Here is a 23,805-nt window from a genome sequence, read left to right on the forward strand (position 1 = left end):
TTCATTTAAGATAACAAGTCCAGTGTTTTCACTTCTTTAAGGAAGCATGGTTGTAACAATCTCACAGGATGTGTGCTTGGTCACACATAGGCAGGAGGTACATAGGAAGTATGTCAGGATGTGTGCTTGCCCCTGATTAAATGAAAGTTCAAAGGATGTAGCTTTGTGCTAGGGGATGTCGTTCTGTGCACTATGAATATATGTTGTTCCCATTGGTTAATAAATAAGCTGCTTTGGCCTATGGCAAGACAGCTTAGAAGCAGGTGGTAAATCCAAGCAGATATACAGAGAGAAGAAAGGAGAGGAGAGAGAGACGCCAGCCACCACTGAAGGAGCAGCAAGATGCCAGTAGACCGGTAATGCCACGGCCACATGGCAACTTATAGATTAATAGAAATGGGTTAAATTATAAGAGCTAACTAGCAAGAAGCCTGCCATAGGCCATACAGTTTGTAAATAATATTGAGCCTCTGTATGTTTACTTGGAACCAAGTGGTTGTGGGATGTGGGTGAGAGAGATACATCTCGACTGTGGGCTGGGCAGGACACAGGAAATCTTCAACTATAGCCTTGTGGGGTTTTCTTTTTTTCTTCTTTTTCTTCTCTCTCTCTCTCTCTCTCTCTCTCTCTCTCCTTCCTTTCCTCTCTCCCTCCTTCCTTCCTTCCCTTTTCTTTCTTTTTTTTTTTTTTTTTTTTTTTGGATTTTTTTCTAGACAGGGTTTTTCTGTGTAGCCCTGGCTGTCCTGAAACTCACTGTGTAGACCAGGCTGGCCTCAAACTCAGAGATCCACCTGCCTCTGCCTCTTGAGTGGTGGGTGCCACCACCACCTGACTCAGGTTTTGTTTGAATAAGCCCTTGACTAATGTAATTTGGTACTATACTCTGGGACTCCTGATTATGGACCTGGCCAGTATCCATGGTCCTGGCCCATATTTAATAAAGCTTGCTTCATACTTGGCTCAAAAATAGTGGTAGTGGTCTTATTCTTGCCCAGTGGGATTAACATCTGTAGAATGGGAAGGAAATGGCACTGGTCAATCAGGCTTCTTGGTGATTTAGCTTAACTTTACCCACAATTTAGAAAACAGCCCCTCTATGAAACCTCCCTCGCCAGGCGGTGGTGGCACACACCTTTAATCCCAGCACTTGGGAGGCAGAGGCAGGCGGATCTCTGTGAGTTCGAGGCCAGCCTGGGCTACAGAGTGAGCTCCAGGAAAGGCACAAAACTACACAGAGAAACCCTGTCTCGAAAAACCAAAAAAAAACAAAAAACAAAACAAACAAAAAAAGACGCCGGTTCCTGAAACCTCCCTCAATACCCCACTTGAGTGTGTCTTCTGATTCTGGCTAGGATCCTACGTGCCACAGAGGTGATGTCATTTGATTCTTACTTTTCTCAGAAGAGCTATGTGTTGTTATCCCACATACACCCAGAAAAGTTCAGAAGAGCTAGAATACTTGCCTAGAGTTTATATAATTTATAATTTATATGTGGGAGAGCAGGATGCAGATTGAGGTCCCTCTGACTCAGCCCCACCATTTCTCCTGCCTGAATTACCTTGGATTGGCTCTCAGGTTCCTAGCCCTGGGGGTACCTTTTCATAAGACAGTGCTTTGCAAACCTGCTTGACTCCTTTGAAATGAAATCCATAGTTACTGTAGAACAGTATATTTGAAACAATTTTCTCTTTCTTTTCTCCTCCTCCTCCTCCTCCTTTTAATCATGGTCTTATGTGGCCTAGGTTGGCTTTGAATTCAATATGTAGCAGAGGATGGCCATGAACTCTTGATTCTCCTACCTCTTCCTCCAAAATGCTGGAGTTACATGCTTATGCTGCCATGCCCAGGCTTTTTTGTGTGGGGAGGGTTGAGCTTAGGACTTTGTGCATGTCAGGCAAGCATTCTACCCACTGAGCTGCAGTCTCAGCTTCTAAACACCTAATTTCAGGTAATAATTCAGTGAACGGAAAGACAGCTACTTCTAATACAAGCCCAAGACTCTCTCACTGTCACCCTCATTCTGGGGGTGTCTGGGCTCCGACGCCTTTTGAAATGCTGAGTCGAGTTAGTTTCTGCTAATATCAGCCACATATTCCTTCAAGGGCCATCTGGGCAGGGAAGGGTTAACTCAGAACAAACAAAGCATTAACTGTGTGCATGCTATGCTAGTGATAAATAACACGCTTTACTGATTTCATTTTACAATATGGAGTACAAGTGTGTCTCTATAATATACAGTATGAAAGCATCCTTATCTGTCTCTCCTGTCCCCTATCAGTTCCCTGACTCAAAACAGAGGATTCCAAGTTCAAACTACCTCTGTTCAAACTGTCTCTACATGGCCTTTATTGCTATAATCTCCATGTTACCCTCCAATGTCCTCTTCTAGGTGTACTGTCTTAGGTCTTTTTCTATTGCTGTAACACAGCACGATGATCACGACAACTTCCAAAAGAAAGCATTTAATTTGGGGCTCATGGTTCCCGAGGGTAGTAGAGTCCATCCATAACCATCATGGCAAGAAGCACGATAGCAGGCCAACAGGTATGGGACCGGAGCAGTGTACAGAGTTTATGTCTGATTCACAAGCACAAGACAGACCCTGGGAATGGTGTGGGCTTCCCTTTGTTTGGTTTTGTTTTTTGAGACAGAGTTTCTCTACCTGGAACTCACTCTGAGGACCAGGCAGGCCTCAAACTCATAGAGATGTCTGCTTGCCCCTGCCTCCTGAGTGCTGGGATTAAAGGTGTGTGCCACCATGCCTAGCTTTGGTATGGGATTTTCAAACCACAAAGCCCACCCCCAGTGACTCATCTCCAAGGCCACACCTAATCTTTCCTAAATAGTTCCACAACCGAGGACCAAGTATTCAATATATAGGCCTATGGGAGCTATTCTTATTCAAACTACCACAGATACTCTTAGAATCATCGGGTTTAGGGCCGCTCTATTCTCCATATTCTCAGCTTGATGAACAACCTGGTATTTCTGACAAGCCTAACTCGCAGGAAGGTAATGTGAGTTCCAGGTGGACAGGAATCTTGGAGAACACCTTCGGTCCACCATTTGTACAGCTCTCTTCTGTAGCAGATTGCTTTATCTCAAGGTTTCCATTTTACATTTCTAGAGGGCACAGCCACTTTCATATATGAGTCCTGTTTCCCCCACCCCTTCTCTCTAGCTTTCTTGCCAGAAAGGCTTTGAAAGCAGGAAAAAAGGGGCTGGGCTGCTCTTCCAGATTTGATGAAAGGCCTTTTGCAAACTTCCAGGTGTACAGGGTTGTCTTTGTTTTGCTTTGTGGGAGACAGGGTCTCCTGTATACAAGGCAATCACTCTGCCACTGAACCAGACTCACGTTCAGGGCTGTTCTGGCTTCCTAGAGACCCACTCCATGGGACTTTTGCCTAGCACATCAGCCATGCTAGGTAAAGGCCAGATGTGGTGGCACGTGCCTATAATCCCAGTGCTTTAGAGGCTGAGGCAAGAAGATGAACATAGGTTTGAGGCCAGGCTGTTGCAATGCTGAATTCCAGGTCAGCCAGTGATACACAGTGAGACCTGGTCTCTAAATACAAAAACAATCAAAATACAACAACAACAAAGCTCAGTGAGTCTCAATAGCTCACAAGAGGGTGGCGGTTCCAGGATGTGTAGCTCTTCAGTGTTGTCACTGCTTTTCAAAGGTTTCAGAAGTCCCCCATAGTCCCTTTACATCCCATGCCTTCCCAGCCAAGTTTCCATGGTTGGAGCTTTTCAGGGCTGGCAAGGGAAATCAGAGAGAAGACTTCTTGGGGGCTTCAAGATCAGCTCATCAGGGTTAAGTTCTGAGATTGGGGCAGTAAAGCAAAGACTGCTGAGGAAACCACATTCTACCAAGAATCTAGAAGACTTGGGGGAGCCTAAGAGGAAGAGAGCTACCTGTGGCAAAGAGTGCAGCCAAGGTTTGGAACTTGACTGGAAAAGGATGCCACAGTAGTGGCTACACACCTCCATCATGATGATTACAGTGTCAGTCATGATTGGTTGGAGTGACGGCTTCTTCAGCAGGCTTTAGGGAACTACTAGAAGATAGAAACAATGGTAAGACATCCTCTATAAAAATGATCTGACTTCATTCATAGCCTTTGAAGGAGATTTGGGGGTTGGAGTTCTTGAAGGACAATGGGACAGACTTCCTGGTGCTTGTAGGAGTTCACTGCTCTGTCCAGAGCCTTTGTGGGAAGAGTTTCTGAATTCATTGGGTCTTAGCCTTAGAATTAAGCTCTGAATGATGAGACATGTGGCCAGAGTCCATCCCAAGTGCTCAGGTCTCTTTTCAGTTTCCATTAGAATCCTCCCAAGGCTCTCAGCGTATCTCTGCACCCAGTATAAACTAAAGACACTATTAGGCAATAAAAACAATCATAACTTACTAATGACTATCATAACCCTCTTGGCCAGGGCTTATATAGTCTATTAATCACAGCTAACTCCTCATAACGACATTGCAGTCATTGATCAGATAGACACACAACAGTGCTCTAGAAAATTAGGACCGTGGTGATACTGGAGTCTTCTCAGTTGTGTTGAGTCTACTCTAATGTTTATGTAACAAAATCCCCTAGCGGCACAGTTCCTAGAATACATGCCTGCCTGTTGTGAACTGGTAACTGTGTGCCTAAATATAAGGCATGGGTTTTTTTTCCCTCACCAAAGTTCTTCATCAAAAGAGAAAATTGCATTACTTTTGAAGCCTACATTATCTTTTTAATTATGTGGTAGCTTCTCATGTACCTTATTCAGATCAACTTTTGTTGATCTTTGTATGTGTGTACTTTGTGCTGTGTTAGGGATACTACAAAATGACACATTTGACAATTTTATTAACAATCAGACGTGTGTATGTGTGAGTCTTGGTGACTACTACCACCATGCTTGGAATTGTATAGACTAATTTCCCCCCCTGTTACTTTCTTTCAAAATTATTTTACCCATTTCTTTGCCTTTTCCTATAAATTTCAAAATAATGCTTTGAAGTTGCACTAAATCCGTCTGCATTAGACCTGGAAGGAGCTGGCATCTTTACTGTGTTACATCTCCCATGTAATGAGCAGGCTATGCTTCCACATTTATTTAGATCTTTCTTGATTTTTTGCAGCAACATTTTCTAGTTTTATGCTCTGAGACCTGTGCATGTTAGACTTACACATGCTCCATTTATTTGGGAATTCTAAGTAGTATTCTAAATTATATGTTTAGACGATCATTTTGTATGTTAGTCTCATATCTTGCGATTTTGCCAAATGCAAATTAGACTAGAAGTTATAAAAACTGTAGATTATTTGTTATTTTTGTAGAAAATTGTCACTGGCAAATGGGGACAGTCTTTTCCTGATGTACAAATATCAGTGGGAATCCAATAATCAAGTACAACAGTAGGTGAGCTCCAGGCATGGTGATGCATGCTGGTAATCCCAGTATTTGGGAGGAGGAGACAGACAGGAGTTCAAGGTCATACTCTGCTACTAGGGAGTTGGAGGCTGGGCCTGGGCTACATGAGACCCTGACACAAAACAAAACAAAACAAAACAAAACAAAACAAAACAAAACAAAACAAAAAACAAAACGAGTCTAGACTGTAAAAGCCAACAGAGCTGCTGAGCTGTTAGCTAGTTCAGCTATTGTTTTAGCCGGGCAGTGGTAGCCCATCCTTTAGTCCCAGCACTTGGGAGGTAGAAGCAGGTGGATCTCTGTGAGTTCAAGGCCAGCCTGGTCTACAAAGTGAGTTCCAGGACAGCGAGAGCTGTTACACAGAGAAACCCTAACTCGAAAAAAACCAACCAACCAACCAACCAACCAACCAACCAGCCAGCCAGCCAGCCAGCCAGCCAGCCAGCCAGCCAGCCAACCAACCAACCAACCAACCAATCAACCAACCAACCATATTCATCTCTTCTGGTTATAGGTTAGCACAGGTCTATCAGCATCATTCCCACCTCCAACCCCCGCCCCCCAAGTCTCTCTAGCTCTGCGTCGGACGGCTTGGCTCCTCCAGGACACGCGGGGCGCTGTGGTTCCCTTGAGCCGCGGCGGCGCTCTTTCTCCGCCTCCTCGGTTGGGCCTGAGGCTTTCGGGAAGGCGGCGGGAAGATGGCGGCGCCCATGGACTCTGTTGAGTCCCCGGAGGGTGAAGGCAGCGCGGGGCGCAGGGCGTCCGGGGTGGAGTTGTCGGTCCCCTCGGACCCCGCGGCTCCCGCCCCGCTGTGCCCACACGGTGGGTCGGCGTCTGGGCTCAGCCTGGCCGGCTGGCGCCAATGGCGAGGGTTGGGCTGGATCCTCTGTGGGCTTTCAGGACTTGTCTCTGGAAGGGAAGGCTTGTCTCTGTCCCTCTTGCTCACCTTGTGCGATGCTTGAGTACCATCTGGTTTCAGAAAGTGTTTTCCAGTGTGTTTAAGAAACCCCTGGAGACGTCCTGACTGTTGGAGCTTTGGCTCCAGAGCTGTTAACACCTCTCCTTTCGGGGGCGGGGTAGGGAGTAAGCAGAAGGGAGAACGTACCGGACTGAAAGGTTCCCGTTGACAAGTTCTTAGGGGGATTTCATTTGATGATTTGCTGGGGTTTTTGTTTGTTTGTTTATTTTTAAGTTAGAATGAGAAAAGAAAGAAAGTTAAATCAACTTTCCCTCTTGGAGATCTTAAGAGGCATTGCCCAACTGTAAAGCCCAGGTTTTCACTGAAAAGACACCCCCGGCCTGGTGTCGCCCTCCTCCCCTCCCCTCCCCCAGTAATGGCAAACCAGGCAGTTCTCTGGGCTTCTCCCTTTGTTTTATCCAGGTCTATTCCTTTAAGCCTACTTTTATTATGGACCCAAGCTAGTGTCTTTAATAACGTAGACAGCAAGCATTTTCTTTCTGGAGAGAGCAGTTTTTAAAATTATTTCTAATATTCTAATGCAACTGAAGAAAATAAAGTTTATCACAGAATAGTGCATTGAATTATAAAGTATGCATAATGCCTGAATATGTTTTTATGCAAAATGACTACGGCTTGACACATTTTTTTTCCTCTACCTATTCTGGAACTAGGGCCCACTCTTCTGTTTGTAAAAGTGAGCCAAGGGGCCGGGCGGTGGTGGCGCACGCCTTTAATCCCAGCACTCGGGAGGCAGAGCCAGGTGGATCTCTGTGAGTTCGAGGCCAGCCTGGTCTCCAAAGCGAGTACCAGGAAAGGCGCAAAGCTACACAGAGAAACCCTGTCTCGAAAAACCAAAAAAAAAAAAAAAAAAAAAAAAAAAAAAAAAAAAAAAAAGTGAGCCAAGGGAAGGAAGAAACACGGAAGTTTTATGCCTGCTCAGCCTGTAGAGATAGAAAAGACTGTAATTTTTTTCAATGGGAAGATGAAAAGGTATGATAACATTTTTGGCTAGTTTTATTGAGAATGAACCAATAAACATGCAGTTTAAACATTGTATAAAATGATATCTTTTCTTTATTTTAGTACACTGGTATTTAAAATTTATTTTTAGTTGCATGTGTGTGTTTGTGTGCCTTTTTATGAGTATGTTCAAATGTGTACAAGTTCCTGTGAATATCAGAAGAGGTCTTGGGATCCTCTAGAACTGGCGTTACAGGCAGTTGTGAACCTCCTGATGTGGGTGTTTTGAATAGACTTGGGTCTTAGGGTAGTATTTTTTTTTTTAAAGATTTTTATTTATTAATTATATATACAGTGTTCTGTCTGCACGTGTCCTTGCAGGCCTGAAGAGGGCACCAGATCTCATTGCAGGTGGTTGTGAGCCTCCATGTGGTTGCTGAGAATTGAACTCAGGACCTCTGGAAGAGCAGTCTGGAAGAGCAGTCGGTGCTCTTAACCACTGAGCCATCTCTCCAGCCCCTTAGGGTAGTATTTGATCTCAACTGCTGAGCCATCCCTCTAGCCCCAAGATATATACCTTTTAAGTGGGATGAAAATCCCGTGCTTTGGATTTTTCCCCCCCTGGGGAATGGAGTTATTACTTAACTCTAAACTTTGATACTGTTGTGTTACTGTCTCAAAAGAAAATTAGTTTGAGTAGTCAACCTCTGTGTTTTAACTTCAATTTTATTATTTATTTAATTTAATTTAATTTTGGTTTTTGGAAACGGGGTTTCTCTGTTTAGCCCTGGCTGTCCTGGGACACACTCTATAGACCTCAGAACTCACAGAGATCCACCTGCCTCTGACGCCAGAGTTCTGGGATTAAAGGTGTGTGCCACCACCGATCAGCAACTTAGTAATTCTTTTTTGGTTTGGTTTTTTTTTTTTGGTGTCTCACTATGTATCATTGACTGTCCTGGAACTCACTCTGTAGACCAGGCTGGCCTCGAACTCACAGAGCTCTGCCTGCCTCTGCCTCCCAAGTGCTGGGATAAAAGGCATACACCACTACTCCCAGCAACTTTTACTTTTCTAACAAGAATATTATAAAAACAACAATCGTTTATTTCTCAAGAGCTCTGGGGACTGGGAAGTCCAAGATACAAAGGGGGTGGTGGTGTGTTCCACCCTCCTGATAGTAAATAAATAAATAAATAACTGACTGAATGAGGTTTACTCTGTCTTTTAGTTGTCGGAAGCTAGACTTGCTGCCCGAGAAGCTCATAACCAAAGATGGCAGCCCCCTCTATCCCGAGCACAATGCATAGAAAGGTACTGGTGTGATGTTTTTTCTTTAGAATTTTGGCAGTAATGTTACCTTTTTTTTTTTCTGTTCCTTTAAGCTTACTTTCATTTGTTTATTTTTAACACAGGGGTTTCCATTTGAATTATTTGTATGTGTACAATTCACTGGCTTTGATTACATTCATGATGTGCGCAACCATTGCTGCTGTTTCCTAAATGTTTTTATCCTGGCAAACAGAAATTCTGTCACCGTAAAGTAATAACTCCTCATTCCACCTCCCCCAAACCTTGGTGACCTCTTTGTGTTGCTATGAATTTGATTATTCTGGGTACATATGAGTGGAATAATATACTATTTGTTCTTAATATCTATGATTTTTACATTTAGCATGTTTCCAAGGCACATCCCCATTACAGCAGATGACAAAGCTTTGTTTTTTTAACTAATATTTCATTGTATTTAGGAACCATGTTCTGAAATCCATCTCTCTGTTGATGGACATTGGGTTTGCTTGTACCTCTTGACTATTGTGAATAATGCCACAGTGAATACAGACATGCAAAATACATGTTTTCACATCTTTCCAGTAGACACAGAGGAGGCTTTGCTTGGTCATATGGTTCTTTGGTTCTTTTTGAGGAGCTACCCAACTTTTCTACAGTGGCTGAAAACAATTTAATGTCCCTGTCAGCAATGGATAGAGGTTACATTTACTCCCCCCCCCCCCCCCCCCCCCCCCCCCCCCAGATAGGGTTTCTCTGTGTAGTCCTGGCTGTCCTGCAACTTACTCTGTAGACCAGGATGGCTTCAAACTCACAGAGAGCCACCTGCCTCTGCTTCTCGAGTGCTGGGATTAAAAGTGTGCACCACCACTGTCCAGCTAACATGTACTTTTTCTGAGTGATACTAGAGATCAAACACCACAGGTCTTATGTATGATAGGCAAGAGATGTAGCAGTAAACGACATCTTAGCCATGTTATTATGATTTTTAATGTGTGTGTGTGTGTGTGTGTGTGTGTGTGTGTGTGTGTGTGTGTGTGCTGTGAGTGTGGGCATACATGTGCACATTCCGCAGCATGCACTTTGAGGTCACAGGACATCTTGAAGAGATGTTCCTCTGCTTGCTTGCATTGGGGTCTGTTGTGTTCACTGCTGTGTGGACCGGGTTAGTTTGCAGGTTTCCAGGGACTCTGCTTCCCTCACCCCGCTCTTCCCATAGGGGCACTGTGAATACCTGGGCATGTGGCAGGTGCCCAGCTTTTATGTCAAGTCATCCTAGTAGTTGGGAAGTGACGGGTTGTGGTTTTGATTTTTGTTTCCTGAATTAGTACTGATGTTGGTCATTATTTCATGTATATATTGGCATTTGTGATTTCTTTGGAGAATTATCTATTCAAGTACTTTTGTGTCCTCTCTCTCTCTCTCTCTCTCTCTCTCTTTCTCTCTCTCTCTGTGTGTGTGTGTGTGTGTGTGTGTGTGTGTGTGTATGTGTGTGATAAAGATTCATTGAGGGCGGAGACAGCGGAGTGGGCTCAGTCCTTGGCTTCTGCCTTCCTCATGGCCTCCAGCGTGTTGTCCACCTCCTTCTGACTTGTGTTGGCATTGCTGTGTGTCCCCTTGTTCTCAATGAACTTGAGTGCCAACTTGTCCTTGAGACCCTGAACAGCTCCGGGGCTGTAAACATTACAAAGCTACATTTAGCTCTGGGCTTAAAAACTTGACTTACTTTTATTTTATGAGTGTTTTGCCTTTGTGTGTGTCTATGCACCGTATTCATGCCTGGTGCTGATAGAGGCCAGAAAAGGGCATTGGATTCCCTGGGACTGGAATTAGAGATGATTATAAGCCACCACGTTCATGCTGGAAACTGGACCCGGGTACACTGGAAGTGCAGAATCCTTTCTTAACAGATGAGCCATCTTTGCAGCCCCTAGCCCTTGGTTTTTTTGTTTGTTTGTTTGTTTGTTTGTTTGTTTGTTTTGAGATAGACTCTTACTATATAGCTCTGGCTGGATTTGATTTTACAGTCCTTGTGCTTTTGTCGCTCAAGTGCAGGATTATAGGCGAAAGCTGAAAATGTTTTACAACTGACGTTATTAAGATGTTATTGGATGCATTGGAATTCATAGACTTATTTCCATAGGAAACCTGTGACAAGAATTCATTTCTGGCTGGGCAGTGGTGGCGCACACCTTTAATCCCAGCACTCGGGAGGCAGAGCCAGGCGGATCTCTGTGAGTTCCAGGCCAGCCTGGGCTATCAAGTGAGTTCCAGGAAAGGCGCAAAGCTACACAGAGAAACCCTGTCTCGAAAAACAAAAAAAAAAAAAAAAAAAAAAAAGAATTTATTTCTGCCCTGACTCTTAGGCATAGTGCTCCATGTGCTGGTCAGAGCTATCCAGTAAACCCCTCTGAGTGACAGTTTACTGATGACAGATAGGTTTTCATTTATGGTACTTCCTTCTGCTACCCAGGATTCAGCATTCAGCACTGTGAGGCCTTATTCTGGCCAAGTGAAAAGGAGTCCTGTGGCCTGTTTAAAATATCTTGCTTGAAGCTGGGTGTGGTTGTGAATTCCTTTAATCCCAGCACTGGAGGTAGGTGGTACTCTCTGTGAGTTTCAGGCTTGCCTGCTCTATGTGGGGAATTCCAGGCCAGCCAGGGCTAAGAAGGGAAATCCTGTCTTGAACAAAATAAAACAAACAAACCCAACCCAAACTACAGTAAGTGAATAAGTAAATAAAACATCTTTCCTGAGCTTCCTTAGACTTTTTTTCTTTTTTCTTTTTGGTTTTTCGAGGCAAGTTTTCTCTATGTAGTTTTGGTGCCTGTCCTGGATCTTGCTCTGTAGACCAACCAGGCTGACCTCGAACGAACTCACAGAGATCCGCCTGGTTCTGCCTCCCCGAGTGCTGGGATTAAAGATGTGCGCCACCACCGCCCGGCTGCTTCCTTAGACTTTAAAGCTTGTGATAGAGGATGCTTTTATGAAGATAACTTGATTGCCCCTTCACTTCAGTACTTAACCAGAGAGGTCTGTTTCGTGGATAGGAACTCAGTCAACAATGAAAAACGCTGAGAAGGGAGTGAGTATGAGTGAGAATTCGTATGAGGCTGCTGCTCTGCAAGATGTTTTACCTGAGGTGACAGTCAGTCCTGCCAAGGTGGCCAACTTGGGTGGGAAAATGGGGGCTTGGAGCAGTGAAGTAACTTGAAGTCCATCCTGTTAGAATGACTGAATTGTGATTCATATTTTCTGCCTCTCTGATTCAAAGTATCAGTTTAGACATGGAAGCAAATAGTAATTAGTGACTGATAGTGATTTACTGTATGCAGACAGGAGATAAAGATATGTCAGGATGTGATTATCATAACTGTAGGAAAGAGAATATTGATGGTTTAGGAAATAGAAAAGCATGGCCTGTGCTTTCTACCAGCAACCCATCCCTTTTACAGTCATGTAGGATTTGCTGCTAGCTTTTTTTTTTTTTCCTCTGCTAAGTGTAAGTGAGAGCGAAGTGAAACCTCCAAACTGTACAACTCCATGGGTAGAAATACAGGTTTATTGGAGATCAAACTGCCAAGGCTCTCTGGGGGTGGGGCAGAGAGGAGCAAAATGGTGGAAAAGCAAGGGGATTTTATGACAGTCAGCAGGGTGGGGTCTGGGCTGATTGACAGGCCTGGATGCCGTTGCCCAAGGTAGTTGACCAAGAGATGGTTCTGGTGGTTTAAGGAAGACTCCTAAACAGAAACCCACCTTTAGCCATATGTTGTTTACCCAATAACTATCCTGTTTTCCTGGCCAGAGTTCTTCTGTTTTGGACATTGTCACCAGCACAACCATTTTGGGGGACCACATTGGAATTGACACTAAACTTTGCTTTTTTATGGTATTGTAGTCATAATGTATCTTTAGTTTTATACTCTGCTTTTGTCAGCCATTTTTATCTGGTAAGCATGTTTTCATGTCACAGAAGGATATTGGTGACATGGTTAGATGCTAATATCTAGGTGATCCTTTTCTCTGCATAATAAACTTCTAGCCTGGAAGTGGAGTTCTGTTCTCATCTCCATACTGCCAGAGTGTGGGAGTTATTTTTCACACATGCCTCATGTATTCAAGGCAAGCACGAACCATTTAACTATGTTTCCATGATAAAGGTTATTTTATTTTGGTTATTTGAGACAGGGTGTCTCTGTGTAATAGCCTTAACTGTCCTGGAACTTGCTTTGTAGACCAGGCTGGCCTCAAACTCACAGTGATCCACCTACCTCTGCCTCTGAGTGCTGGGATTAAAGGATATTCTACCACACCTGACTGATAAAGACTTTTTAAAAATCTGTTTTTAGATTTAGTTTATGTTTGTATTTTGCCTGCATGTATGTATGTTCACCATGGGTGTCCTTAATGCCCAAGGAGGCCAAGAGAAATTATTAGATTCCTTGGAACTGGAGTTATGGATGGTTCTGAGCCATCATTTGGGTACTGGGAGCCAAACCTGGTTCTCTGTAACAGCAACAAGTATCCTTAACCATTGAGCCATCTCTCCAGCTCATAATGCATAATTAAAATATAAAATTGGCTAAAATATAAAGTATTGAATTTCCAAAAGGCTATTTGGGGGTGGGGGCTGAGAGCAGTAACTTCATCTATTTTATGCTGATCTCTTGAGAGTATGTTTTGATAAAATGTTATCTTCAACATCTTAAACCATGTATGACCCATAACCTTGGGTTTTACTGCCAGAAACATCAGCCCCTCTAATCATTTGTTCATACAGCAGGTATTTGTTAAAAGTTCAAAGAGAACCTAAGTGCTAACATTGGAGCCAAAGTATGTGCGTATGCTTAAACCTGTATAGACACAAAGATGTAGAGTATGAAGAATGTGTTATGTAAGCTTCAGCTCACTTTGTTGAGATGACTTAGGTGCTCCAGAAAGTGAGGGCATTACTGCTTACCTGTGCATTAGCTGATCCGCACACTGTGAAGACGTGACATCTAATCAGGTTTGGGAAATTAATAGAGGCTGAGTTGATTTCTAGTCATTGCTTTCTAGTCATGTTCCCATGTTTTGTTATTTGCCGTGTGGAGTAAAAGTTCTAGGTAGGTCATTCTTCTAAGATTTACCTTAAGATAAATCGTGTTGAGATCTTGGCAATTTTAAAATCAAGCTTGGTGGATTACCTGTTTCCTTAATATGTCTTCATGTTGAGACTAGGAGTTCCTTTTTGTATGTGAATGAACCTAAGGATGATATATTCTTGAGATTGTAATTATTTTCTAATTTAGGTAATTTAATCATGTCAGCTCATCTGTAAATTAGCTTATTAAAGAACTATATTGCAAGCATAAATTGTATTTACACTTGATACTTAGGATAAAAAGCAACCATAGTCTCAGTGTAAGTAGGAAGAGCTTCCTACTGGCTTTTTTTGGTTTTAGATAAGGTCTTGGTATGTAGCCCAGGCTAGCCTTGAACTTGCAATCTTCCTGCCTCAACCCCCCAGGTGCTAGGCTTATAGGCATGGACCATGATTCCCAACTGGCACATTTTGTTTTGAAATTGTTCAAAAAGAATGATGGCAGTAAGATGAATAGATCTTGTTACCCAGTTTTTGTTGTGGGCCTGGGAATGTTGCACAGATTTCTCGTTTATGGAATGGGATTTGATAAGCGTTTTTTTTTTTCTAATGTGGTCTTTGAATCATGTTGTATTTCATAGATGCTCAGCTGACAGATTTACATTTTGTGCCTGAGATTTGCTTTTCCTTATAGTTTTCAGCTGCCTGTTATGCTTTAAAATGTGTTAATATTCTATTATATGGTGTACTTCCATCCTTATTGTGACCTATGAAGTCTGAGGGGAAGATAAATTTGAATGTGGAGATCAGTGTTAATTTATGTGCATCCAGATAATTTTGCTTGGTTGATATTTCATTTGGTTATTTTTTTTTCAGAACTCATTTAAACTTAGATTTTCAAGGTCTGCTGTTAGACAAATGCCATAAACATAATTTGTGTACTCCAGGAAAGGCAAATGGAACATCAAATGGAGATCAATAAAAATGACATTTCAAAATGCTAGCCTGCAATTTGTGAATCATGCTGAGCCATGCGGCAGAATGAAATTTCCTCTCCCTCAGGGCATGTGCAGTAAATAGGAGGCAGGAGCTGAGTAATCCTGAGAGCTTCCGTCTCCTGTTCCTTCATTCTCTCAAACTTCAAAAGCCTGTCTGAATGCTAAATTTAAAGCAGTATAGGTGAATGATGATGTTGTGGTCATGAGATATGAAATAGATGTAAGATCTGTTTATCTTCCGTCAAGAAAGGCTTAATGAGCTGGTGATGGAGGCCTCTGAAGAGTAGTTTGGGAGGCCTTAAAGGAAGTAATCAGGGTTCAGCGAGTAGTGTTCTTTCCTCCCTTTGATATTAGTTACTCTCAGTTGGGTGAATGGTCCTGTCTGCCCACTATTGCTTTCTGTATTAGTGCTTTTCTATTGTTGGGATAAAACACCATGACCAAGGCAATTTTATAAAAGAAAGCATTTAAGTGGGCTTATGTTCCAGAGAGTTAGAGTCCATGATGGTGGACCCAAGAGATGGTAGCAGGAACGATGGAGAGTTCACATCTTGAACCACAGCAAGAAGTAGAGAGCACCAACTGGCATAAGTCTTGAAACCTCAGAGCTGGCCCCCAGTGGCATACTTCCTCCAGCAAGGCCACACCTAAGGCTTCCAACTGGGTACTGCTAAGTATTTTGAATCCCCAGTAGTGGGTAGTGGGTTTCTTCACCAATGCAGTAAACCAAATCGAGCTGAATTAAAAGGAAAAGGACCAGGTTTAACTTGAGCAAAGCACTCCTGGGTGATCTTGGGGGAAGGGAGGAGGAGAAATCATGTGGCAGGTCTATGGACCAGAGCTTAAATACCCTGTAGTGTGGTTTTGAGCAGCTCTGGGGGAGGAGCCGCAGCTTGGTGGGTTTTCTGAAAGGGGTAGGGTTTGGAGAGGGAGCAGGGGGCCTGAGGCAGACCTTCCGACGGAACATCTCAACCTTGGATGTATGGGCGCTGGTTCAAGTCTGGCTACTTTCTGTTGGTATAGGACGATGTGGGGACAGGGAGTCAGGAGTCAGTGGTCTCACGATCAGTGGGAGGTGTGGGAGAAGAAGCATTTGGCTAATTGCCACCCTAGAGACCTCAAGGATCTGTTTCTTGAAGAAGTGGAGAAGGCAAGTTAGTAGGAGAAAAAATAAGTTGTTATCACCGGCCATATGAATGGGACTAGCTATGGGGAAAGTGGAGCTGTGCCCTGGTTGTACTGACAAAGATGAATGGGCAAGGCAGAAGAGCACATAGGCCCCTCATTGGGACAATTCGGAAAACTGGAGGGTGGAGGGTCCCAGTTGCTAGACAGACCATCTATCCTGGATAGGTGCCTGCTTGAGAGAGGTGGTACCAGCACTGATGTTCCAGGAGCTTGGGGGGATGGCACACGAAATCGGTGGATGATGTGTTCCAGCAGTACCTGAGCCATCACATCTGCTGTTTCCCTGGAGGTGGGGAGTGCCTCCATCCGTCCTGTAAAGGTGTCACAGGAGCTAAGAGATAACAGAGCTTTTTATGAGTGAGCGTGTGGGTGAATTCAACCTGCCAGTACTCGCCCACTTGGTGTCCTCAGAGCTGGTGTATCTGGAGGGCCGCCTTTGGGCTGGCCTTGGCACACCTCTAGTGGGAGGAGTGGACCTGTAGAACACAGGCTCGAAAGATGGGTGGGGTCAAAACAGGGCTCTTGAGACTGATACTAATTTCCACCAGGCCAGATTTCTTGATACAGTAGCAGAACTCTTTCCAGGAACCTGCAGGTGCCTGTAAAACAGCTGGAACAGAGTTACACCTTGGTGTCATAGCAAAGGCTATGTCTTTGGGTTAAAACATTTTTCCTGGGGCCTGGTTTTAGCCTGATGAAACACACCTTTAAGTCTATACTTAGAAGACAACCAGAGGAAATTTACTGAATGAAAGAGGTTGAGCGAGTGAAGGAGGGGGTGGGAAAGAGGCTGAGGAGCAGGGGAGGAGGAACAGAATTGAACACACCTGTAGGCTTCCATACCCTCTTTAGTGCTAACTGTTTGAGAGGGGGAGGAGTTGGCATTTCAGCAGAGTTTTGTCCTATGTGGCTGGAGACAATACAGTAATGCCAAAAAAAGCTTCTATGGAGTCCTAAAAGCTGGGACCAGTAAGATCTACAGAAATTCAAGAACTTCTGAAAGCTGTTTGTAGTCAGTGCTCTATCTGTTTATTAAAACTGTGTTTATCAATGCTAAAACTCTGAACCTCCAAAATTCCAGTATAATAATAGCATAGAAAGGGGACAGAAGTCGGAAACATCTTTACATACCTTAAGTGGGAAATTACATCTGAAACCTGTTTATCCTTTGCTATGAAGCCTGTGAACAAGGCAAACCTGTCTGTATTTTAACAGGAAACTTAACTAATGAACTAATAAGCTACCAAGGTGTTTGTAGCCTTGGGAGGTCGAGGGGAGAGCTGTTAAACTGGTAAATCTATCAGTACCCCAGTCCTCAAACACCGGAGCTGAGAAAGTAAGCGGGAGTGACACAGCTTTCCAGTTGCCTGGGCAGCTATCTCAGATTTCTCCATGTTCACTGGGGACAGGGGTCCCAGGGCAATATCAGTCCTCAGCTGCCAGGCTCAGAAAATCTGACAGACTTTCCTGTGGAGTAGGAATTTGGGGAGACCGGCCTACCTTGTCTTGGCAAAGCGGGGCAGTCAATTCCCCAGTGTCCACCTTGGGCACGGTCTGGACAGGGTCTTAGCAGCAGTTAAGGTGCAAGGCAGTTTTCTGCTGTGTGACTGGCTTTGCTACATTAAAACAAGCTCCAGGTGGAAGTTCTTTTGCAGCCATCCATCTTCCTTGGAGGAGATACAGGGTGCTGCCAGGAGCTGGCACTACCTGTTCTCTATCATGAGAAGCTTTTTTTTTTTTTTTTTAAATTAAATGCCATATTCTCAGATCTCTGAAGTGTTTGAGAATCAGGGGATCATTATCTGTTAGGTATAAGCAGTTTAGTATCTCTAGAAGGCAAAACACAGTTTTCACAGTGTAAACAATTTAGTGTTTCTAAAATCAATACCAAGGGGATACTCTGATGGCTGCCAGGAGGATACGTCCCTGTACATGGATGTATGGAGGTGCAGCTTTGATGCCTCAGTAAACCAGCATTGTTTTAAATCCTGTCTTTCATAAACCTTGTGTTTAGAACAGGACAGGAATTATCATACCAAAATCTATCCTAATCTAAAATACTTTGGAGACCTGTTGTCTCTTGGTGGACCTACTCTGGGTGGTCACCTTTATTTAAGATGGCAGTGAAGCCATATGACCTCCCTCTTCACCATCACTAGTCAAAATGGTGGCTGCCCACTTGTTGTACTTAATTAAGGTGGTGGCAGACCATGTTGTTTCTTGGAGCAGTTTGAATTTGGAGTTCCAAGTTTTAAGCTAACTTTTTGTTACAGATTTTTTTTGTTTGTTTGTTTTTTTGAGACAGGGTTTCTCTGTGTAGTTTTGGTGCCTGTCCTGGATCTTGCTCTGTAGACCAGGCTGGCCTCGAACTCATAGAGATCCACCTGGCTCTGCCTCCCGAGTGCTGGAATCAAAGGTGTGCGCCACCATCGCCTGACGGTTACAGATTTTTTAACCATACCCAATTCTTTAGCTGTTTTTTTTTTTTTTGAATAAGGCAGAACAACATAGAATAATTTTCTGTCATCACATTAGAATCAGCAAATCCCAGAGGCAAATTCTGAGCCCAGGCAGCTAGTTGTAATAGCAGCTGAGCTATTACCAAGACACATGGAACATGTAAACTCAGACTTCCAAGACCAGTCAGAAACAAGCATGCAGTGGCCACATTTCCAGCCATACACACAAAATAGATGAGACTTTTTTTTTTTTTAACAGAAAGACCAACAAAAGTTTCTGTGGGAAACCATGTCAGATGACCAACTTAAAAATCCTGAAAGAGTTTGCAGTATATAGCAGCATGTAAGAAAGCATAGGAATAAAAGATGCTTCCTGGCCATCATGCAGCTCCTATTGGGTGAGGGTAGCCGGGTGCTGCCAGGCATGCTGCCCGGCTGATAGGCAGCAGGGTCCAGTGTTGGTGGGGTGCTGCAGGCTTGCAAGCAGCAGCGTCTCAGGTACCTGAGCCCAGAGGAGAAGGCACTTTGGAGGGAAGTGAAGAACAGTAGCAGTAAAAGCTGCCCAATATCGAAAGAAAGCCCAGAGGAGTAAGCTGGAACAGTTAGTGGAGGATTTGGAAACGAGATTTTTAGGAGAGAGGAAGGTGTAGCAGGGTTTATTCAAGAAGAACCAGTTCGTTACAGGTGGAATGGGTGGGTAGAACTCCAGCATGGTATGGTGGGAGAGCAGGCAGAAGCAGAGAGTGGGGGAGGGGCGGAGATCAGACAAACAGAACAAGGGGTGTGCAGAGCCCAGAAGCCCTGGGTGAGGGCATCTGGTGTAAGACAGCCCCAATCTGGATACATTTGCAGCAATTGGGGATTGGATTTAGACTCGGCGCTGCCCAATTCCAAGCCTGTGCCAGAGACTGAAGACTAGACCCAGAATAGCCTGGGGTCAAGCATTGCGGGGGCAGGGAGGTGTCTTCGAATAAAACCTCTCCTAACCAAAGGTCCCACAGAACAAAGACAAACTTTGCTCCGGAAACAGATTGGGCTTGCCTTGGCATGGCTGAAAGCCTTTGACCCAGAAGGGGTCAAAATACTTGGAAGAGATCCTGGATCCCCTATAGGCTTTTTTGCTTGAAATGGGTACTTACCCGAGCCAGAAGTCCATCTGGTGTAGCAGAGGTGGGGTGGGTAAGAATATTTGGAGTATCCTGACATCATTATCATAGGGCTGGGGGCTTGTTTCTCACCATCACTGTATTTTGTTGTCACGGTGAATCAGCCCATTTTTGTCTTGTTTTAACAGTCTGTATGTTCTGGGTTTGGGTGTCTTGTTTTCTTTATATTATAGTTTATGTTTTCTCCCTTTTAGGGTGGTGGTAGTGTTTCTTTTCTATTTTTCTATCACCTTTGGAACTTTCCTGTATGATATGTGTGTGTAAGTACAGGTGCATGTGGCCACAGTACAGGTGTGGAGGTCAGAGGACAATTTGGGGGAGTTGGTCCTCCCCGTCCACTGTGGTTTTGTGAGTCCTGGGGATTGAACTCAAGTCATCAGGCTTTTGTGGCAAGTGCTTTACCTCGTAAGTCATCTTGCTAGCCCTCATTTGTACCTTTCTATGCCATGTCCAATCCTTTCTCTGCCCTTTATCCGTGTAAAATGAGAAAAGACGGTCTGTTTCTTCCTTGTGTCTTATCACTTTCATTTTAGGTGAATTTTTTCCCCCTTTAGATTACTTTTGATGCTTCTGAATCTGTCTTAGAGTTCTTGTGCTTGACTCTTTAGTTTTAGGCTATATGTGGGTCTATGTGCTATTCCATAGCAAAAGCTCTGCACCCCAACTACCCCGCCCCCTGCATTGTGCTGCCGCTGTCGTCCTCACCTTTGTTCTGACTCTGTGACTGGCTTCAGTGCCCAGAACAGCCCTTTGGCCGGACTTCTTTATGTATCTGTTTGGCTGAAAGTCAAAGCAATTTCCATCTTGAAGCAAAAGTCTTTTATTTAAAAGTTTTGTATAAGAATCTGTGTGTAGCTACTCCGTGATTCCATTTATGTGACATGTCTAGAGTAGGCAAATCCCTGGAGACTAGAAATGGATTCGTGGTGGCCAAGGCTGGAGGGTGGGGTAATGGGGAGCAACTGCCAATGGGGTGAGGTTTCTTTCTGTGGTGATGAAAATAAATCTGGAATTAGGCTATGGCAATGTGCATGACTTTATAAATACCCTATCCACCATTGACGTGTACACAGCAACTGGTGAATTGTGCAGCTTGCGAATTACATCTCAATTTAAAAGAGCTGTCTGAGGCAGTAGAAGCAGATAGTCCAGAAGCTTCGAGAAGAACTGCCCTTGCCCAGAGTAGCTACAGCCAGCTCTTCTGGGTGAATTCTTTTAGAATTAGTCTCCCTCCCTTTACTTCTTTTTGTGTACCGTAAGGCACACAAGGTTAGTTGTTCCCTTTTATGGAATTAAGATCGATATTAGCTAGCCTATGTAAAATCTCTCTCAGCCTTTCAGTTGGTGCTTTTCAGCAGTAATTGGTGACTGTTGCCCAGAACTTAGGAAGGGTCTGATCATTGCTTAGTGCATAGTGAGTGCTGTGGAACCACCCACTGGGGGCTGCCTCATTGATACGTGTTTAATTCTTCCCCTCCTGTTCTTTTTGCTTTATTTATTTATTTGTTTTTGGCTGCACTGGAGACCAACCTGGTGGCCTTGTAGTCTGGAACAGTACAGTTGACTTTCTACAATAGCTTTTGCTCTACAAACTGATAAGTTTGCTGTATAAGTTCAGCAGCCTTTCTGAAGATTTTCTTAGGACTTTATACATCTATGACAATATTGACCATGATTAAAGAAAGTTTAATATCCCCTGTCCCATCCATTATTTTGTCTAATTAGGTTGGCTAGAAACTCTAGCAGATGAAATCTAAGAATAGCTTGCTTCAAGCTTAGGGGGAAGGCATCTAGTCTTTCCTCAGTAAGATGTCAGCCTTGAGGTTTCCTTAGATAAGCTTTATAAGGTTGTGGAAGTGGATCCCTTCTTTTCATTTTTGAAAGGGATCTGTCTCTTTGCTGCTCCCCCTGCCCCCTCAGTGCTAGAGGTAATAGCATGTGTAGCCATGTTCAGCTTTTCACATTGGTGCCGGGGATTTGAACCTGGGTCCTCATCTTGCAGAGCATATGATCTTACCTATTGGGTGGTCTTTCTAGCCCTCAGGGTGGTTTCCACATCACTGAGATAGAGCCTTTCTGAGTGCTGGCCCCAGGACTTATACGTATGAGGTCTTCCTGCTCTGGTTTTGGTACAAAGCTCTTCTGGGGTCTGTGTGGCTACTTCAGTCGTGATCCATTTACTCCTTCTGGGTGGTGTGCAGCCAGCTGCCCACGCCCCAGCTCTGTTCCCTCCAGTCACTGTTTTGAGTTGTACAGTATCTGGAAACTTATTTTGCATGTTCTGTCAGGTTTTGAGGGTCAGAATGGTAAGCCTGGACTCAGTGAGTCCACCCCTGGATGGAGAGGCAGCATGGTGATTTGGCATCAGGGCTGCTGAAGTCTCTGCTAGTCTTCCCATTGGCCATCTGGGCCTTAGGGCCCTTCCTTGCTGACTTACTCTGTGTCACTATGGAGTTTCCTCATCTCCTCCTCTCTTTCTTCTTTGCAATCATGAATAAAGCTGTCAGCGGAGCACTTACCATGGGGCTGGAGACATTTCAGTTGTAGGCAGCCAGCTGATTTCTTGTGTACCAGTTTAGAATATTTGTCACTGCCTGGGGCTTTTGAAGTGAATCTGCTTAGCAAAAGTTCTAATGTGCTCAGGATTCCTCTTTTACAGCTTCTGCCATGCAGCTCCAACGTTGGTTGACTGAACCTGTGGACCGCAGGGCTCCTGGAGTGCAGCGCCGTGTGCCATGCTTGCGCTTACACACGCATGCTCCTGTCGGTCCTTAAGCTCATTCTTTGTCCTTCTGTGTTCTTACTCTGATTTTGTAACTGGCGTCACATATATAAAAACTATCAGCCTTTAAGACATAATGACTGTGTTTTCTTCAGTAATCTTTAATACATTGAAAAACAAAAAGAAATTGAGATACAGTAACTCTAAAACAGATTTGAAAGCAAACAAATGGGATATCCAATACTGACCCTGCTTGTGATTTTTGAGACTGTTTCACCGTTTGGTCCAGGCTGGCCTGGGACTCATGATCTTCCTGTTTCAGTTTATGGTGCTAGGGTTGCAGACATGTGCTGCCACACCTGTCGGGAATAGTCCTTTGAAAGGCTCTGGGTCCTGCCCTGCCGGCTTGGGAGTACTGACGGCCTGTGTCAGTACTGCTAAGAGCAGAGAGCTCGGGCGGAACATCTTTCCTTTTAGGAGGTCATTTTTCCTGCTAAATATGTCATAAGAACTTGAAGAATGATTTTGATTTCTCATTTTAAAATGACTGCCAACTGAGCCAGACTGTTTAACATGTCAAAGTTAGAACACATGGATTTGTCAATAAATTTAAATGTGCTAGTAGTTGCCATTACTACTAAATTGTTTGAGTAATATATTATATTCACATTTTAAATGGATATTGATCTTCATTCAGTGACTAAATTGGAGCATCTCAATTCTTATGAAATTGCTGACTCTTTTCCACTTTGTAGGTATACAGCTAGACATAAATTCTAGCCAACATTCCATAGATCCTTTTTCTTATTTTTGCTTCTTTATGCAATACTCTTTGGGAAGTAAGAATACTTTGTGAAAACTAAAAATAGCAAAGTACATTGTCTTTTTTTTTTTGAGACAGGATTTCTTTGTGTAGTTTTGGAGCCTGTCCTGGAGCTTGCTCTGTAGACCAGGCTGGCCTTGAACTCACAGAGATCCGCCTGGCTCTGCCTCCAAGTACTGGGATTAAAGGCGTGCGCTACCACCGCCCGGCCCAAAGGACATTGTCTTAAAAAACAAAAACAAAGCTAACACACTCCCCATGTCCTCTGTTGTGTCTTGAAGGTACCTGAGTTTTATTCAGTTGCCCTTGACTCAGAGAAAGTTCTGTCGGAGTTGCCAGCGATTGCTGTTACCTGGGGACTGGGGGGAGCACGGTGAGCACCAGCTCTTGTCTGACATCTCCATCACCCAGCTCCGAAGGCCCAGTCAGCTGCTCTACCCACTGGAGAACAAGAAGACGCACGCCCAGTACCTGTTTGCTGAGAGGAGCAGCCAGTTCCTGGCAGGCGTCCTTGCCACCCTCGGATTCAGGAGAGTGCTCTGTGTTGGAACACCAAGGTCCGGCCCACTCTCAGACCTTCTCCTCTCAGCACCACCCTATGCTTACAAACATTTGTAGGAAGCAGTTCGGCACTGTGTGCAGAGTGAGGCGGGAAGCTCTTGGGTGCGAGAGGAAGTGGAAAGCGTGGCCTCTCAAAGAGTTTGCAGCCTGTATCCCATGTGAG

The 23,805-nt window shown here is 44.1% G+C and overlaps 1 protein-coding gene across 5 annotated transcripts in view; it reads left to right on the forward strand.

Moving 5' to 3' along the window:
• Nucleotides 1-6,108: 6,108 nt before the first annotated feature.
• Nucleotides 6,109-23,805, forward strand: part of Zcchc4 (zinc finger CCHC-type containing 4) — a 47,718-nt gene continuing 30,021 nt past the window's right edge. Inside the window, exons 1-5 of one of the 5 annotated variants that reach the window (XM_052734930.1) lie at nt 6,109-6,253; nt 7,064-7,082; nt 7,283-7,382; nt 8,584-8,666; nt 23,363-23,638. In XM_052734930.1, the coding sequence (XP_052590890.1) occupies nt 6,130-6,253; nt 7,064-7,082; nt 7,283-7,382; nt 8,584-8,666; nt 23,363-23,638 (602 nt within the window). In that variant the 5' untranslated portion in view covers nt 6,109-6,129. Of the gene's footprint in view, nt 6,254-7,063; nt 7,083-7,282; nt 7,383-8,583; nt 8,667-23,362; nt 23,801-23,805 lie in introns of those variants that run through there. The other 4 variants (XM_052734931.1, XM_052734933.1, XM_052734932.1 and 1 more) reach the window with 4 other exon arrangements.

Source organism: Peromyscus californicus, unplaced genomic scaffold, assembly GCF_007827085.1.
Source record: "Peromyscus californicus insignis strain IS unplaced genomic scaffold, ASM782708v3 Scaffold_13__1_contigs__length_99412109, whole genome shotgun sequence".
Classification (NCBI taxonomy): Eukaryota; Metazoa; Chordata; class Mammalia; order Rodentia; family Cricetidae; genus Peromyscus; species Peromyscus californicus.